This window comes from Coregonus clupeaformis, chromosome 15 (assembly GCF_020615455.1).
Source record: "Coregonus clupeaformis isolate EN_2021a chromosome 15, ASM2061545v1, whole genome shotgun sequence".
In the NCBI taxonomy this organism is placed as follows: Eukaryota; Metazoa; Chordata; class Actinopteri; order Salmoniformes; family Salmonidae; genus Coregonus; species Coregonus clupeaformis.
In genome coordinates this window covers 50,124,934-50,144,786 of record NC_059206.1, presented here as the reverse complement: position 1 = coordinate 50,144,786, position 19,853 = coordinate 50,124,934, and the positions used below count along the sequence as shown (strand labels likewise).

Sequence of the window (19,853 nt, the reverse complement as noted above, 5' to 3'; positions counted from 1 at the left end):
GACCTTGCTTCCAGAGGCAGTTTGGAACTCAGTACTGAGTGTTGCAACCAAGGACAGCCGATTATTACGCGCATCAGCACTCGCCGGTCCCATTCTGTGAGCTTGTGTGGCCTACCACTTCGAGGCTGAGCCGTTGTTGCTCCTAGACGTTTCCAATTCACAATAACAGCAATTACAGTTGACTGGGGATGCTCTAGCATGGCAGAAATTTTATGAACTGACTTGTTGGAAAGGTGGCATCCTATGACGGTGCCACATTGAAAGTCACTGAGCTCTTCAGTACGGGCCATTCTACTGCCAATGTTTGTCTATGGAGATTGATTGGCTTTGTCCTCTATTTTATACACCTGTCAGCAACGGGTGTGGAAGAAATAGCTGAATCCACTCATTTGAAGGGGTGTCCACATACATGTAATGTATTTTTCTCTCAAAAACGTCTACGTACATTATTTATTCTTCGGATATGTAACTAAGATGTGCTACCTACGTTATACACCCACACACATGCATACACTTACACACTATATATATATTATATATATATATATATATATATATACACTATATTTATATATCAACATTTCCCCACCCCTACCAATTTTATAAGGCCTTTTTCTTTGAGTTCATATTTTCATTGTGGCACTCAAAAGAGATACATATAAATAAGTATTTTCGGACATCAGTTTTATATGTGAAAGACATGATCCCTCAAATGCTGTGTAACACTGCCACCCAGCGGCCCTTCTGTTGGCACCACGTACAACACCAGTGAGTTTGATCCTATAGCGGGTCAGGGTAAAAAATTAAATACACAAAATTACTTAGTTTTTCTTTAGAAATGCAAAAAAGGGAACATCACAATAAGCAACACATTGAACATATCATAGAAAAACTTCAATCAAATGAGAGATACACACATGCATCTCATTTCTCACACTAACTTTCACTTACAGTTCTACTGCTTTCGCTACTCATGCAAAAAGAATGGTCTGTTTTTCCATCGTCTTAAAAAAAAAATTCCACAATGAACTGACATCAAACACAGTACAATACTACAGTAGGTAAGTGTGAAAGGCCAATCCATCGAACACTTCCAATTGTTTTCTGAAGGCGACATCTTGCATAAAACACAAGTTTTGCAGGTTATAGAAGATACTTGTGTGTAGCTTTTCTGATAGAGGGGCTTTGTACTGTACAGGGTCCTAAAATTATAATCCTTATTATAACCGATATACATACTCTCTCAGGTTTTGCTATCCATCTCTAAAGCTACCATTCAGTCATACTTTGTGTATAACCTAGACTAAGCATTAGTTATTCCTCTAACAGAGGGACTTCATCTCAAATCAGTCACAACAGCTGATCTGTTCTGTTACTACACAGAATACTGTAAAGAACAGTACTACCTCTCTTCAGAGACTGCATCTGTGCATTTGGACATACACTGCTTCAGTGTCATGGAGGGCATGGAGAAACAGCAGTAAGGGTGGAGTGGAGTGTTCGGGGTTACGGTCACATGGAACGTTTATGTTACTATGGTAATTAACAACATCTGTATCTTAGATGTTCTAGACCACTTAGTTGCCCACTGTTTCTCTGACAACCGTTGTAACGTTCCTAAAAGGAGCATACTAAGGTCATCTGGTGGAACATGTAGTTTGGTTACACACGCACAAACACGCACTCTCTCTCTCTCACACACACACACACACACACACACACACACACACACACACAGCAAATAATAATCTATTTCAAGGCGAGTAACCTCTAGTACAATATTTCATGCGCTCCATAAAGTGGGTGTTGCATTTAAAGTTTTGAATACTTATTGTGAATTAACAGTTGTGTGAAAATGTTTTGAAAATCACTTTAGTATTGTTGTAGTGGTACTGCTGAATTTAGAACACTTTTGAGGAGCTGGTGTGGAATTTTGACTTTAAATAATTTGCTTACTTTGCAGTGCTTTTACCATACCGTCTTCCGTTTTTAAAAGGCATGAGAAAACAGTTTACTAAAATGTTACTATGACAATTAAACAGAAGGTGTGTTTAACACAGAGGTGAAGAAGAATGTGATGATTCTACGTAATGTATGACAAGTAAAAAAGTCACGAAAATAGAAATCGTGTTTGATTTTCCCAACAAAACAAACTGTTGTAAACATCTCTATACAAGAACGACAATAAACAATTATTATCTGAATAATTATTGCTGTTATTATGATTGAATAATGAATGATAAGGGTAGAGGGATTTGGCAAGGCATATTCAACAAACTGTCTCAGGACAACAGATTAATGCTCTCACTGGTTAACCATTTTGAATAGTGTTTGTTGAGATGATCAACATATAATTGTCATTAAAGACAAAAAAACAAACAAACAAGTGCTCTTAAATCCTCTGTTTTCTATGAAGACTTTTTGAAATTAGTGCTTTGATAGAACTAAATCTGCATCAGTATTAAACTATCATTTTTAATGAATATACATTAAATACAGTATAAAGTAAACAATGGAAATGTTTGAATTAAAGGGATACTTCAGGATTATGGCAATGATATCCAGTCATTATGCTAATGCTAGTTAACAATTACACTAGCGCTAGTTAGCAACTTCCTTCAAACTGCATGCAGACATACAAATGGTATCCACGACTTCATCTGACTCTGGGGAAGTAGATAAAGGGCATCATTGCCAAAATCCTGAAGTATCCCTTTAAAACAATGGTCATCTCCCTCTCATAACTTACATACATTTCTTTGCTCACTGCATATGTTGTTGCATATCTTTTAACATTACAAAGAAACAAATATAATCATAGTCAGGGTTTGAATGATTCTCCGAAACTGAAACAAACCCAAGTACTGTAGTTACTGACCTCTGTATGATAGGCGGACTCCAGAACTGCATGTAAAAATGTTTTTTACACAGAGCTCATTCACTCACACACACATACATAGGAGATACATTACTATGACTGGTTTGGTCATCAAATCATTGAAAAAATCTAATGAGATGCCAACTAACTTTATATGCAGTGTGCAAATATAATGCTTGATATCTTTTCCCTGTCCCTTCCCTTACAAAGAGATTGATGGGATGTATCCTTAGGATCACTCAACTACAGGGGATAGACAGTTGAAAAACAAATTGTGGCCACTAACTCAGTTGCACAGTGCCCCCTTTTTCTCCTCTGACTAGAACCATCAGAGATGCTTCACGAGTAGAAATCCAAAGGCTTCAGTGAAATATCCAATCCAGCTGTCCGTCTGTCACATCTCAAAGAAGTAGTTACATGAAACGCTCAAGAGATATTTTGGGAAAATTGGTGGATAAGATAAGGTTTCATGTGGTGATGGTGGTGGTTGATCGTCTTTCCTGCATGGTAGAGTTCTTCACAACTTCCGCATCCATCGTTAACTCCCCAGACAGGCCTCCTGTCCTCTGGGCCCAGTGACCTAGTACCCTTTTCACACTACCGTACTGACCCGAACCAGGCTGTACTGGCTCGCTCTGATATATTTTTTCCACATAGTCCTTTTCAGCTATGGTGGATGGACACGTAAACAGACCAGCACTGCTTGATTTGGCTTGGTAGTGTGAAAAAGGGTCAAGGGTCAAAGGTGGCCCTTAGGAGGTCTTGACCAGGTCGTAGACGTAGATGTGGAAGTCGTCGTCAAACTTGATGAAGTATACAGAGGGTTTGGCCTCCACCTGGTGGATGACCATGCCAGCTCGTTTGGAGCCATCCTCTTTAGCGTACTCCACTTGTTTCCCCACCAGACTGTCCACCACCTCTCCCGGCTCCCGCTCCGCAGGCGGAGTGTCATCTAAGAAACAAACAATAACTCAAGTTTAAGTTTATTTGCCATATGTAATTAATTTATGGGAAATCACATTGGAAACTCAAAAATGTTTACCAATCTATTTATTCAATCTGGTTAATCTCTTTATCAAGAGAGACCTGGACAATGAAGAACACAAATCTTTTATCATGAAGAGAGAGTATCCTGTTATCATTATGAAAAGCAACCTTCAGGAGAGTATAGAGACATTATAAAGGCTCATACATGCTTATAAAATGTTAATACACTCGTACACATATCTTAGCTTTAAGCAGTCTTACAATCAAGAGAGTGGCCTATTGTCATTTTGAAGTGCAGCCTAACTCTAAGGACAGGACTAACTTGAGTCAGGCATGATCCTCAGGTCTCCCTCCTTGTAGTCGTCTAGGAGCTGGTACATGTACAGGACGGGGTCCTTCTCGTAGGTGATGAAGAACCAGGTATTCATAATGGGGGCCCGGGCCAGAACCATGCCCCTCCACTCGTCTTTAGTTCCGTCCTCCGTCTCAAACATGTGCTCCACTGCCTTCCCTATCATTGTGTCAGCCAGGTTGACGTCGCTGATGCGCTTAGAGGCTGCAACAGAGTACATGGTACAGGGTACATGGTAACATCAAGTTTCAAGTTTATTTGCCATGTTTAACTTATACATTGGAAATGTTACTAACTTGTGAATATCAACGATCATTAAACTCACAATTGATATTAACATTTTAGGAGCACCATGAACGTGTAACACCATTACAGCACAAACCAAAACTTGTCTGCGACTTTGCGTTATCAATCAATACCAAATGACAATCAATATAAACAATATGTGTACATAGACCAAGTCCTTACATTGACGGTCAGGGAGCACCTCGAGGCCCTGTACCCTCTCATCTTTATGCAGCTCCAGGCCGTAGACGCAGTCAAAGCCGTCGTACTTGATGAGGTAGAGCGAGGGGTTGACAGGCACCTGGTCTAGCACCGTGCCTTTCCACTGCGACTGAGATGTAGTGCTCCCCTCCTTCCAGATGTGCTGGATACGACAGCCCACGATGTTCCGCCGCGGCGCCGACGACACCGCCTGGTTGGGGCCCATGCTGTTCTTTTGTTTCCTGAACGATGTTTCAGATAACTTATGAAAAAGGGGGATTCGGGGAACAAACATCCACTTAGCCAATGAAAAGGGGGAAAACCTTCTGATGGCTGTCAGTCCCTTACATTAGCTGCTAATCTAGCTAGATCCATTTTATAGTACATCAAATAGAATAAAATATTGAATTGATTAAATATATACAGTGCATTCGGAAAGTATTCAGACTTTTTCCAAATGTTGTTACGTTACAGCCTTATTCTAAAATGGATTAAATTGTTTGTTTTTTTCACTCATCAATCTACACACAATACCCTATAATGACAAAGCGAAAACAGGTTTTTAGAAATTTTGGCAAGTGTATATAAAATAAAAAACGGAAATATCACATTTACATAAGTATTCAGACCCTTTACTCAGTACTTTGTTGAAGCACCTTTGGCAGCGATTACAGCCTCAAGTCTTCTTGGGTATGACGCTACAAGCTTGGCACACCTGTATTTGGGGAGTTCCTTCCATTCTTCTCTGCAGATCCTCTCAAGCTCTGTCAGGTTGGCTGGGGAGCGTCACTGCACAGCTATTTTCAGGTCTCTCCAGAGATGTTTGATCAGGTTTAAGTCCAGGCTCTGGCTGGGCCACTCAAGGACATTCAGAGACTTGTTACGAAGCCACTCCTGCATTGTCTTGGCTGTGTGCTTAGGGTCGTTGTCCTGTTGGAAGGTGAACCTTCACCACAGTCTGAAGTCCTGAGTGCTCTGGAGCAGGTTTTCATCAAGGATCTCTCTGCACGTTGCTCCATTAATCTTTCCCTCGATCCTGACTAGTCTCCCAGTCCCTGCCGCTGAAAAACATCCCCACAGCATGATGCTGCCACCACCATGCTTCACTGTAGGGATGGTGCCAGGTTTCCTCCAGACGTGACGCTTGGCATTCAGGCCAAAGAGATCAATCTTGGTTTCATCAGACCAGAGAATCTTGTTTCTCATGGTCTGAGAGTCTTTAGGTGCCTTTTGGCAAACTCCAAGCGGGCTGTCATGTGCCTTTTACTGAGGAGTGGCTTCCGTCTGGCCACTCTACCATTAAAGGCCTGATTGGTGGAGTGCTGCAGAGATTGTTCTCCTTCTGGAAGGTTCTCCCATCTCCACAGAGGAACTCTGGAGCTCTTTCATAGTGACCATCGGGTTCTTGGTCACCTCCCTGACCAAGGCCCTTCTCCCCCGATTGCTCAGTTTGGCTGGGAGGCCAGCTCTAGGAGGAGTCTTGGTGATTCTAAACTTCTTCCATTTAAGAATGATGAAGGCCACTGTGTTCTTGGGGACCTTCAATGCTGCAGAAATGTTTTGGTACCCTTCCCCAGATCTGTGCCTCGACACAATCCTGTCTCGGAGCTCTACAGACAATTCCTTTGACCCTATGGTTTGGTTTTTGCTCTGACATGCACTGTCAACTGTGGGACCTTATATAGACAGGTGTGTGCCTTTCCAAATCATGTCCAATCAATGAATTTACCACAGGTGGACTCCAAGCAAGTTGTAGAATCATCTCAAGGATGATCAATGGAAACAGGATTCACCTGAGCTCAATTTCGAGTCTCATAGAAAGGGTCTGAATACTTATGTAAATAAGGTATTTCTTGTTATTATTTGTAATAAATTTGCTAAATTTTCGCTTTGTCATATTGGGGTATTGTGTGTAGATTGATGAGGAAAAAATTAACAAAATGTGGAAAAAGTCAAGGGGTCTGAATATTTTCCAAATGCACTGTAGCACATGGCAATATAATACAGTCAAGTGTGTACTCTTATCTGCTTTCTTTTGTTCCCTGGATCTGTCTACATGAGACCCATAAAGGTTGTGTACTTTGAAGTGTGAATATAGTACTGACCATTTTAGTGTTTCCCTGCACAGCGGATACTAGCTCTGTATTCACTTCAGCAGGCCACTAAAGACCAGTATCAGATATCAGGTATTCAGCGTGGCACTACTAGACTAAATAATTAACGTATCTAACCAAGCACCGCTGTTCTCTACTTGGGCAAAAGCAGGCTGCAGATGGTTTTAGCCGTTCATTTAATAGGCCTACTACACAAAATGTATATTCAGAACAGTTGAATGCTGAATGTTTTACAAATGCACAATCACAAAGGGTACATAATAGCTAAGGTAAGTACAGGATTCCTGGCTTACTTGTGGGAGTTCTTTTTCTTCATATTTGCAGAAACACCTGCGTGCCCTTAAAAACAAAAACATAACAAATGTTATTCTAATGCAAATGAATGTAGTAAATCTATTCTGTAGCTAGCCTACTCTACTCTTATCAGTAGGCTAAATGTACCTGATTATCATCTGAAGATAACAAAAGTAAACCACAAAGCATGTGTCCCCCAAATGGCACCCTATTCCCTACTACAGGCCTATCGAGCACTATGTTTGACCAAAGCCTCTAAGGGCCCTGGTCCAAATAAGTGCACTATTAAGGAAACAACAGTAGTGCAATATAAAGGGAATAGGTGTCCTCCAGCGTCATCCGGGCTCCATCCTGAAACCCACAAGGCAGGCAAAAGGAAAAAAGGGCGCCCGAGAAACACCTGGAGGCGGGAGCTTGAGGCAGATACAAAGAGAACCGGCTTGGAGTGGAACGAGCTGGAGAAGACTGCCCAGAAAAGAGTAGTGTTGTCACGATACCAGAAGTTTGACTTCGATACCAGGTTAAGTATCATGCTACTCAGTACCATCACGACACTCGATACCAAAACAATAACACGGCAAAAAAATCCCTGCTAAAGTCACAGAATGGCACTTGATCCAGACTGATCTTTTGAGTTCAATATCATTACATTTTACATGTCCATCTTTTTTCAGAGACAGTCATGTATTCATTAATGAATCAATTACACAAATCACTTACTTTGTTTTTACCAATCCAACATAATGGTAATCCTTTATTTGAATGGTAAATCTCTATTGATAAAATGGGTAAATCAGAATGTAGCCTAGGCCTATTCACAATACAGGTGAATACATATTCAATAGGAGTGTGTGCATGCATTGAGTTATTGATCTTGTTTTGGCTGATTTCATGGGGCTACAGATGAAAACCTATCTGTTTCCCTTCCATTTGGGGCTTTTAAAAAATATTGTACTGATTAGGAATGTGCATCTTTCCCTTTCAAGTCGATTCAATACGTATATATTGATACATGGGCTCCGATACAGACATGATACGTTTTAGCTTGAAATTATTAGTTGCGACTCAGTTTCATTACAGGAACGAATCGATGAGATTTGGTGCGAAACGATGCTCTTACATTTGTTGCATAAACACATTTATTTTCCGTTCTAAATTCAAATCTGCTGTTGATGGAGCTCATTAGTTGGGCCTGTGAGCTGGATCTGTCTGAGCTGACTTCTCTGTCTGTGTGCGTGTAAATTATGTATACCGTGTATTCAGACCCCTTGACTTTTTCCACATTTTGTTACGTTACAGCCTTATTTTAAAAAATGTGGAAAAAGTAAAGGGGTCTGAATACTTTCCAAATGCACTGTGTGTCTATGGTGTCTGTAGTCACCTGAGCTGAGCCATAAGGGAGACTAGTGGGCATCTGCCACCCCACTATCAGATTGGGGGGGGCAATGTATGCTTTTTTTCTCCCCCCACTTCTGGTGATTTCACATCTGAAATCACCATCACCCACTTGTCATTTTTCCAGATCAAAAGCGTTTGAGCTAATGTATAAATATTTATCTTAAAAAAATTGCTATGACAGCTATGACAATGAATACTGAATATAGCACAACGTATCAAAATGAATGTTTTTGATTGTTTGGTAGTGTTTAGGGAGTGAGCTTCTCCTGCTTCAACCATGCATTGCCGCTGGCAAAAGTGATTGCTGTCCTCATTATGAAATAATAAACATTCATAATGAGGACAACTCTAAAAATGACCATATATACTGATTGTTTAATGCTTTAACTGCCACACCAAGACAAAATAACAACAACAAATTCTGAGAAATGTGTATTTAGCCTCAGTATAGGCCATAAATGAAGATTTTACATGATTTAAACTTTGATAGATAATGCATCTTAAAGCATTTCGCTACACCCGCAATAACATCTGCTAAATATGTGTATGTGACCAATAAAATTGGATTAGAAGTATCTCAACCAGCTAGTTGAGTTGCCCAATTAGACTAAACTAATTTTGTATTGGAATTTTTTTAATTATTACATTTCTGCTTCATTTACTAATAATGGAAGATAAGTCTAGTTAAATAAGGTCTAATATCAAATATTAATAAAATTATACCTTTGTGTGTCAAAATAGGAATATTAAAATACATGTAAATTCATGCGTTTACAGTTTATATGCTTAGAAAACCAGTCAAATTAAAATGTGCTGAATGATATTGTGAAACATATTGTAGATAACAGGCAGACAGTAAATAATTATATGGATTTGAAAATATTGTTTTTTATTTGCACAGACAAAGAAATCCCATAATATTTATCCATTGTCCATTAACACTAGCTTTGACTTAATAGCATTCTTTAATGGGCAACTAAACTGCCTGCTTGAGCATATTTTTCAAAAGTTCCTAAAATTGTTAAACAAAACTATATTAGTAATTTAATCATTCTCAAATTATGTTTTAGGGGTCAACAACGTGTTACAACCTTATATATTTCCCATTTTATACACAATTAGTACAAACAAATTGTTGTAAATGAGGTTCGGTTTTGTTCACGTTCACTTCCTGGTTTTCAACGATCTTTGAATGCGTGTTTCAAAAAATATGAGAGTCCTATAATGAAAACCACATGACCATTTTACTAAATGGTATTGGTTAAGATTATAAAATATGCCAAACAAAAATCATATGTTTAATTGCTTTAACCCAGCTCAAACCGCCCAGTTCAATGGGGTTTAAGCAAAACTACCAAAACTATTGCTGATGGTGAACCTGAACAATCGAAATTAAATCTAATTTCAGCAGGTGCCTTCAGAAAGTATTCACACCCATTTACTTTTTCCACATTTTCTGTTAAGGTGGAATTAAAATAGATTTAATTGTAATTTTTTGTCAACGATCTACACAAAATACTCTGTCAAAGTGGAAGAAAAATCCAAACATTTGACGTTTTTATTAAATTCAACTCCCTGAGTAAGAATCACCTTTGGCAGCGATTAGCATATCCATAACATGATGCAGCCAGCACCATTCTTGATAATATGAAGAGTGGTACTCAGTGATGTGTTGGATTTGCCCCAAACATAATGCTTTATATTCAGGACATAAAGTTAATTTCAGTGCCTTATTGCAAACAGGATGCATGTTTTGGAGTATTCTGTACAGGCTTCCTTCATTTCACTGTCATTAACATTAGCATTGTGGAGTAACTACAGCCATTAAACTCTGTAACTGTTTTAAAGTCACCATTGGCCTCATGTTGAAATCCCTGAGTGGTTTCCTTCCTCTCCAACAACTGAGTTAGGAAGGACGCGTGTATCTTTGTAGTGACGGGGTGTATTGATACACCATCCAGTGTAATTAATAACTTCACCATGCTCAAAGGGATATTCAATGTCTTCTTTTTTTATTTTTTTTAACCCATCTACCAATAGGTGCCCTTCTTTGCGAGGCATTGGAAAACATCCCCGGTCTTTGTGGTTGAATCTGTGTTTGAAATTCCTTGGCCGACTGAGGGACCTTACATATAATTGTATGTGTGGGGTACAGAGATGAGGTAGTCATTCAAAAATCATGTTAAACCCTATTATTGCACACAGAGTGAGTCCATGCAACTTATTTTGACTTGTTAAGTAACTTTTTACTCCTGAACTTATTTAGGATTGCAATAACAAAGGGGTTAAATACTTATTGATTCAAGACATTTCAGCTTTCATTTGTAATTAATTTGTAAACAAATAACATATTTCCACTTTGACATTATGGGGTATTGTGTGTAGTCCAGCGACACAAAATCTAAATTGTAGCAATTTTAAATTCAGGCTGTAACACAACAAAATGTGGAAAAAGTCAAGGGGTGTGAATACTTTCTGAAGACACTGTATAGGCTATAGCCAGATGAGAGTTGTGTCTCCGGTAGCTTTCTTTTATTCCGGTAAAACACAATTTTCCAACAGCATTTGATAACAATAACCATTGGTTGTCACTCAACTAATAAAGCCTAATATTATGCAAGCCATTTTTCAAGCATTTGAATGCTGAAGGTGCCATGCACAGATGTGCAAGATCAGAAATAGGCCGCTTACCTCTCGCTGGTCAGTGTGCGAAACAGCATGCAGTTTGACTAGGCTACTGATATATTGCCTGGGGTTGTTCGGCATGCGAAATGACTTGTAGATCAATGACTGCCAACAAAGTTTAATGCTTAGTTCGAGACTGAAGGAGAGGACGCATCAGTTGTCACAAAAGATGATAGGTATTTTCGGAAGGTATTATCAAACAATTTTAGTGAACTGGCGGACCGATGCACTCATATCTTAAACATTTCAACCAGGGACTGATGCATATTGGTGAATGTTACATCCCTAGTAGCCTATTGAACAACAGCAATTGCATAGAAGAAGCAATCTCTTCTTTTATAAAAGTGTGCACTGTCTCTTTAAAAGGGTAACTCTCAACCCCAATTTCAGTCTTTGAGCCTTAAAATGTAAAAATAGGGGTAAGGTAAACGTAGTAGTACCTGATCCCAACACTTTCTCACTAAAGCATAGCCTACTTACCAGAGGTCCACTGCCATTGGCAATGGTCAAATTAACTCACAGATTGGTCGTGGGTACTACATAAAAACCCTTCTCACAGGTAAGCTTTCACTTTTCAGAATTAAAAGTGTGTGGGCACGGGATGAATATTGTAAATTAAGGATAAAAAAAATAAAAAAGATATCTGCCCCTTGTGGGGTTATAACTCACAACCATAGACGGGTTGGTTGTTTAGCAACAAACCCGAGACCTGCGCAACAACAGGGAAAAACTTGAGGGGGTTGGCTTAGATTGTTGACAACATGTCAACTATAGTTCCTCTCCAATGTTTATTGAAAACATAAATAAATTTGCACAATGACCACTTGTTTTCTCTCAAATACTTCATTACAGTTGTTGGTTAGCTGGCTAGAGAATTTTTGCCATATTAGCATTGACATGAAATCAGTCAAAACACCTCAAAACAAGACAAACTGTGTTCAAATACTCATACTAACCATACTATTTGTGACGTAAATTGAGTATGTAGTATGCTTATTGGTCATAGTATGGATATAGTTAGTATGTCAAAAGTTCCCGGATGTCATACTAAATTCGCCAAAATACGAAGTATACAGGCAGTGGACACTATTTCCGTGCTTTTAGGGCACACAATGCAATTCTTCCGAAAATGGGCGTGGCTTCACAACGTTTTCAGATTTAGCAGCACAGTTACCAACGCTCTGGATAACATGAAAACAGCCTAACCAGCTCTGCTAGGGCGAGTAAAGTGGTCAGAGTGAGGTGTTCCCTCATTTGTGTCTGGAAGTAGCTAGCAAGCTAGCCAACGTTAGCCAGTTAGCTTGGGTGCCGTTGTGAGGTCAGAATGCTCGGATCAACCCTACTCCTCGGCCAGAGCGTCCAGTGTACACTCCGAGAGCGAAACACTCTGAAATTACGAACGGACAATCTGACAACGCTCTGAATTAGCGCACTTTGGCACTCCAGATTGAATTTATGAACACACCCGAAATCGTAAAATGTCTAGCTAGTCATTTGTTATGCTAACAAGCTAGCAAGAGGTTGCATAGCAACAGAAGTAGCCTATATGTAATAATATGCCATTTAGCAGACGCTTTTATCCAAAGCGACTTACAGTCATGCGTGCATACATAATTTTTTGTGTATGGGTGGTCCCGGGGATCGAAGCCACTACCTTGGCGTTACAAGCGCCGTGCTCTACCAGCTGAGCTACAGAGGACCAACAGCATCAACTTCCAGTAGACAGGCGAAGCGCTAGTACGCTTAACTGAAAGGATACCATTTGTTTACAGTATACTAAAATGAACTAATAGTATATAGTATATACTCATTAAGTATGTAGTATACAGTATGTTAGTATGGATATACCAACACAGCTCTAGTATCAATACCAAGATGAAACGAGCCACTTACGATTCCCCACATGGCAGTTTCTTGTCATTCTTTCTAGCAATCTGGCCATCCAGAATCACAACACGCTGACTTTTGCCCATGGAAGCGTGCTTATAGTTTTCGTGACGTTGTCAGCTAACCCATCTATTGAACTATGACCCAACTTTTTTAGTGGACTGCGCCACCAATCAGTCATAGCAGTTGAGAAAAAACACAAGGAATTGAGATAACCACCATTGTCATCTATTTCTTGTTACGATGGCTGTAGCTACGAATATAAATGTATAATCCTCATAGCCTACATGTTGTTTTTTTCTTCGCAAAAGCACATAGATGTGTATGAAAGGGTAAGCAAAAACGTTGAATTTGGTCATATGCGGAAATGTGCCTTACTGCTTTTTGAACTTTGGGTAACGTCAGTAGTCTAGTCAAGGAAGCATCATGCAAAATATATTGGCACATATATTGGCACATATATTGGCACACGCACCTTATTACCAAATAAGGCGCGCTGTCACCTGCTTTATAGTAAGCCTTGAGGTGGTACCACCCAGCACATCTAGAAGGGAGTGTATTTCATACAGAGCCCTCCCTTGAGATGATGTAGAGGCACAAGCCTCTACATCACGATTTCAATGGTAGAGTTGAACAGCTAGGGGCAGAAAGAGCTAGATTTACTACTAAAATACCAAAATATATGAAGACCAGAATTGCTGTGTTTCACTATAACTAGGCCTAAAACATCTGGTTTTCGATTTTATTTGTATTTTTATTAAAGTTACTCTAAGACCTAATGACATCATTCACACACACAGTGAGAGAGACAGGAAAGACGTAACCAGGCGAGGGAGACAAAGTGAATAAAGTTTTTGGCAATGACTGTAGCTATGTTGACAATCAGCTTTGAAATCAGCATATTTTACATTATGGTATCACAAACAAAGTACTAGGGTAGTGATTTGATGTTAGCCTACAAAGCTGGAAGCTACTGGTATCTTCAATATTGTATTGTAAAGTGTTCTCGCCTGTAATGCCATTGTTTTGCGAACAGTATTTAACAGTTGCAACATTTCTAAATGCCGTTTTGCATTATTCAAGTGTGTTAACTTCTGTGCCGCATGAGTGGGGAGCTAACAAGACGCAGCCCAGACTTCAGTGAGTGCAGTGGTTCCTCAGGACAGGCTAGAGCTAGCAATGAGTAAGTGGAGCAGCCACGGTGGGCTCGAGCCATAAGGGGACCTCGGCTGCGCTGATAGACATACTTGATCCTCTTTCAAATCAGTTGACGACGTGAGACACATTTGGCAGAAGTACCGAAAGTAATAACAATTCTAGTACCGAACCGTTTCTCATGTTCTAGTATAAAAAAAAAGTACAGACATTTCAGTTTACCGTACAACACTAGAACAGAGTGCCATGGAGAGGAGTGGTTGATGGCCTATGCTCCCAAAGGAGCGATGGGCCTAAGTAGGCTAAGTAAGTAAGTGATACAGGGAATAGGATGCCATTTGGGATGCAGGCAACATCTATAAAGAGCCTGATTAAAGCCAAACTAACCTGCATCAGCTCTGGATCTCTGGCCCGGGGCGCTCTTCCCGAATGGGGTCTTCATTCATCAGGATATAGGGGAGCAGCCTAGCTGCAAGACTAGGGTGAAAATATCTATGGTACCAAGTCTGGGATATAAAAATATGAACGTAATGAAAACATTAATGATTTATGTTATAGCCCAGAGAGATGGATGATAGCCAGGGAATAAATATTAATAGAATCCAGTGGGTCCAGTCAGAGGAAGTGAGAAAGTGAAAATCTATATGGCAACCAATTCAGAAAATGGAAACAGCCCGCTGGGCACAGACGTCAGTTCAACAACTAGATTTGATTTGCATTTGGTTGAGTTGTCAGCTAATGTGAAATCAACAAAAAATGTCACCATGTCATTGGATTTAGGTTAAAAGTTGAGTGAAAAAAAGACAAAATGCCCTTATGTTGATGACTTTTTGCCCAGTGGGAGGGAGGGAGTGAAAAGTTAAATGATACCCAGTGAAAGCAGAAAACAGGGATAGGGACAGATTATGGTATTCAACCAGATTGTCCACGGATGGTTGAGGACTGACTTCGGAGCAGGCAGATGTCTCTGTTCAGGGATGACAATCACGGCAGGTCTCTGCGAAGACCTGCAAACCAAAATAAATGATTATATAAATGTGATTATAAACTGGGTGGTTCGAGCCCTGAATGCTGATTGGCTGACAGCCATACCGTATACCATGGGTATGACAAAACATTTACAATGATGGAAGTTACAATCTATCTGCAATATTAAAGCTGATCTACCCCCTAAAAAACATTTAAAAATATATATATACTTTTGCCATTCTATTGCTTATAAGCTTTGTTATTATTTTGTTGTCACAATTTATTAAACACAGCAGGGGACTCCAGATTTTCCTGGTTTTAATATAACTGAAATAACAAGTGGATACATGGAACTAGGAAGTACTGAATTGAGTGACGTGTGTTGTCATTTGTGTAAATAGGGGGACTACCTTTTCCCCAAATGTTGAATAGAATTCCATGGGAAAGCCATTCCTGGTGCTTTTCTCCGTGCAAATGTTTTAACTGTATCTAATATTTCTTCTTGGGTGATCTCTGTTTTTAGTGGGGTTTTTTTTTTCTGCTGATAATTGCTTCAGAGTTGTTAAGTCTAAAAAGGCTATAGGATCCGTTCAACTGTTGTTTAATTCTGATTTATATAGATTTTTCATAGAAGCTTTTATAATTGTCATTTAAAAGCTTTTGTTTCTAATTACCCCTTTTGTATCTTTATCTTTTAAAAATATTACTGGTTTAGCATTTATTCATTTTGTGAGAGCTGCAAGATATTTACCAGGTTTATTTGCCATTAAGTAGGATGCTTTATTTGAGTTTAACCTGTAGTTATTGGCTCTCTTGAAAAGTAAAAGATCGTATTCCTGCTTAAGTTCAGATTTTTTCTTCTTCTTTACCTTATCAAGATTATTTTATGGGCTTTTTGTAACATAGTAATTTTTTTTGTATTTTTCTTTAATTTACATTTCTAAATCAGATTGAACTTTTGCAGAGTATGAGATTATCATTCCCCTAATGTACGCCTTAAAGGAGCGTTACCCAAACTAGGTGTCGCGACCCCATGTGGGGTCGCCTGATATGCACATTTGAGAAAAAAACATATACAAAATATATATATATATATATATATTATAATATCATCTTTGTATCTGAAAATCATTGTAATGTGGTTAACGTTAATCTAAATGAAAATTATTCAAATCTAAAAGATCAAATTCAACCAGAGAGCGCCGCACTTGACCATTGCACTTGAATCCTTCCCACGGTGAATGGCTAGGACTGCTACACTATGAAAGGAACGGAATACAACCCTGTGCTAATTAGCTATCTGCGTCTCCGAACACCTGTGTGGGGAGGGTAGGGGAAATGGCGGCCCTTGAAAGGGCATGAACGAGATGTATGTCAGGAGAAGTGCAATATTATCAAAAGGAGCATTATACTTGGAATACAGAGGAGGAATGGAGGGAAAAGGAACTGGCCAATGAGTGATATATGCTTCAGTAAGATTGGCTTTTTAGCGTTCATAGCAATGGTTATCAACTGTACCGCAGGGATGGAACGTAAGTTGCAGAAAATAGAGGTTGTAGTGGCAGCTGTAGAAAAGTATTTGGGTGTACGAGATTTGACGTCAGAAGAGTTACAGGGTGTGTTGAGTGGTGGTGTCCCGTCCTTCCAGGCCGTTGGCCTGAGGTAGGAATAGGGTGGTGGGTTTTTAATGAGTGTAGGGTTAGATGGCAGGGTATTTTATTTATTTGTATTAAAAAAGTATTATTATTTCCTTTTTCCACAGAAAGTGTAAGGGATTTATACCCCAGTCTAGTTTGTGGCAGTAATGCAACATTTATTGGATGCCAACCGCCATTAAACCTCATCGAAGAAGAACATCTGTGTGTAAACGGAAGATAGACGCCACAAACGTGTTGTCACTGAAAAATTCTGTCAGCTGCAACTGTGTTAAAACCGGTTAAAACAGTGTATATTTTGCATTTGTATATTTTGCTTTTGTGAAATTATTTTGATGTGATATCAAAGTAGAGGGCTTAATGTTTCTAGAACTGTACCGCAATTGAGAATCAATTCATGTTTAGATGGAGTAATTGGCTGTTTTGGCTGCCAGAGACAATTTGCCTCTAAACAGAACAGGTTGGACTATAAGGAGTAACATTAGGCTCCTTTAGTCAATTATTGGGCTAGTGTAACACTAGCATGCAAACCCTAACTACCTAGCTAGTTATCTTGACTAGGCAACCAATGCTTCGGAATCAAGCGACTGCTTCATCAATTCAGGACATGACAACACAACAAATTGACCACGTTTACATGCACACCAATATCCCGTTATTATTCGGGATACTCAAGTATTCTGTTTCTGAGTTGATGCATATAAATATCATATCCCGTTTACAATAACCTGAAAAAGCTTGTATCCCGGTTATGAGAAAACCGGATAAGATGCCTGGGATATGCTGATCTAAGATGAGATACTGTGGCATGTAAACATCTTATCCCGTTTACTGTTGTTTTGCAGTCTGCACAGGCTAAGTTTCACATATCATGGGTGTTGTGTGATGATGTTTTCCTCTGATTTTCAAACAAATCACTTAAACTAGGCTACCTGTGCATTTCGATCCACCACAAGAATTCCATAATAATTTAGCCTACTATAATTAACTGACTATAATTTACTACTGGCTACTTTTAGCATATACTGGCTAAGTTTCTGCTTAATAATTTGTAGGCCATATTATAATTTCCGACATTTGGTAGGCCATTAGGTTGATACAGCTTCTCTTCTGTCATAACTTGTTGCCCCAGAAGACTAAATAAAGTAGAGCTCACCAGAACAATGTCTGGTAAAGTTGGTCCTGTGCAAAATGTCCAAATGTCATCAGTTTGACAGTTTTAAGGAAATGAAGAGCTAAGAAAACGATTAAACACGTGTCTGATAAGACTTCAGTTCGTCTTGGGTGCATATTTTATGTGGTTGAAATACTGTCTGCTTGCATAACAGTGTCAAAGATAACACATTACACGCACATTCACATTTTCTCAAGAGATGCTGAAAGAAATAAATCATATTTCTCCACTCCTGTTCCAAAGACAAAATTAACATTTGTTATATAATTTCACTGCAAGAAATAGATAATTCTGCAGTAGTTAATATTATATTACGCTACATGTGAGAGGTTATAGGCCTACAGTCAGTGTCCATATGTCAGTTACTATTCCATTTAACCCATATACTTAAATGAGGAACATTCTGTTTATTCATGGACAGGAATACTGATGATCAGGATATCAAATGTTCATGTAAACAGCTTATCCCGAATATTACCTTAAAAGGCTCTGATTGGTCAATCCGACATCTGAAGTGGCTTTACAGCATTTACTGAGATGCAGCCTCCACAGATGTCAGGGCTTTCATACTTCTTGTGCTTAGCGGATCAGAGCTATGGTGAAGGAAGTTATCGAGGAAGTTAGCTTGTTTTTATACAGGATGTACCGCCCCCACCTAACGTCAACCAATCATGTCAATGCGGATCTATACGGAGCCCTCCACATTGTTACAAAATTTGAGAGGCGCAAGGCGATGCGGTACAGTTTGATTTGGCCTCTGCATGACTCCGGCGGCTCCGCAATTGCGTCACGCCCTCCATACTAAGCCTCCGAGCAATTTTCGGATCAAACCTAAATTGACTTTAAGCGGGATATCAGCTACTATCAGGAATACTGTGCGCATGTAAACGTGGTCACTGTTTTGAAATGGTAAGATAAATGCTGTCTGCAACCAGCGCAGTACATAATTAGCTAACGTTAGTAGATTCAGTAGCCAATGTCAGCCATATTGCATAACTATTATTTACAATCCCCGCAGCAGAGGGGAGAGTAAGTACCAAAACCAAGCAGTCGTACTCTGGCTGGCTGACAAGAAACACATTTTCAAATGAAAACAAAAATGCCTCAAACCAGCCTCCTTTCCACCCCAATTTTGAAAACCCATGTTACGCGCGCATAGAGACCTTTTCGAATTCATGTTTGTGGTTGGCTTCCTGTCTGTGAAAATGGCTGTTTGTGTGTCGGGATATCTTACCCGCTTTATTGTGAAGTTATAGCAAGATATGAAGGATATTTTCGTCTCCCGCTTTCTCCCCTGTGCCAAGCCAGTCTCCGTTTGATGGCATCACCGATTCTACAGCCAAAAACCTTCCCCTCTCCTTCCTCTGCCAAATAGTGTTACGGCACGAGAAACATTTGAGGCAGTAAATTCTATCTTCCTGCAAAATAGTGAGTCATTGCGCGTTCCCCAAACCGACAACTCTGCACCTGCGCATGTGTGACTGCGACAGGGCTGGGAACAACTTGAGGACAAGAAGAAAACTATTTGAGTAAATTATTTAATTGACAACCAGTCTTGTCAATATCTGATTAAATGAAGAATGATCCTTTACCTATAGGCTACTTTTTTTGGTCTTATCTATGCCCATGCACCTGCCAGGTTCGTCTAATTTGCCCCATTTAGAATAGAATGGAATATTCCCTAATTATTTTAATGTATTGTCTAAAAAGTGTAATCCTTCAGTGTGACATTATTTGAAAGATGAGGGAACAAAATGTTTGTTTTATGCAGATATGATAAGACTACAAAGAGCATTGCATTATTGCCTTATAATCCAAC

At 39.4% G+C, this 19,853-nt stretch overlaps 1 protein-coding gene across 5 annotated transcripts; it reads right to left on the bottom strand.

Annotated features, from left to right (window-relative positions):
- Positions 1-817: 817 nt before the first annotated feature.
- LOC121582832 (spindlin-W-like) lies at positions 818-19,453 on the bottom strand. Of its 5 annotated transcripts, none has more exons than XM_041898964.2 (8): positions 19,269-19,453; positions 18,513-18,627; positions 15,154-15,243; positions 14,624-14,742; positions 7,111-7,156; positions 4,686-4,945; positions 4,188-4,421; positions 818-3,830 (listed from the first exon to the last, which is right to left on the bottom strand). In XM_041898964.2, exons 4-8 carry the CDS (start codon positions 14,676-14,678, stop codon positions 3,631-3,633), a joined length of 795 nt encoding a protein of 264 aa, XP_041754898.1. In that variant the 5' UTR covers positions 14,679-14,742; positions 15,154-15,243; positions 18,513-18,627; positions 19,269-19,453; the 3' UTR covers positions 818-3,630. The 5 variants fall into 5 exon arrangements, with proteins under 5 accessions (XP_041754898.1, XP_041754899.1, XP_041754895.1 ...); XM_041898965.2 differs by having other exon boundaries at positions 15,184-15,243; XM_041898961.2 differs by lacking the exon at positions 18,513-18,627.
- Between the last annotated feature and the right edge of the window lie 400 nt (positions 19,454-19,853).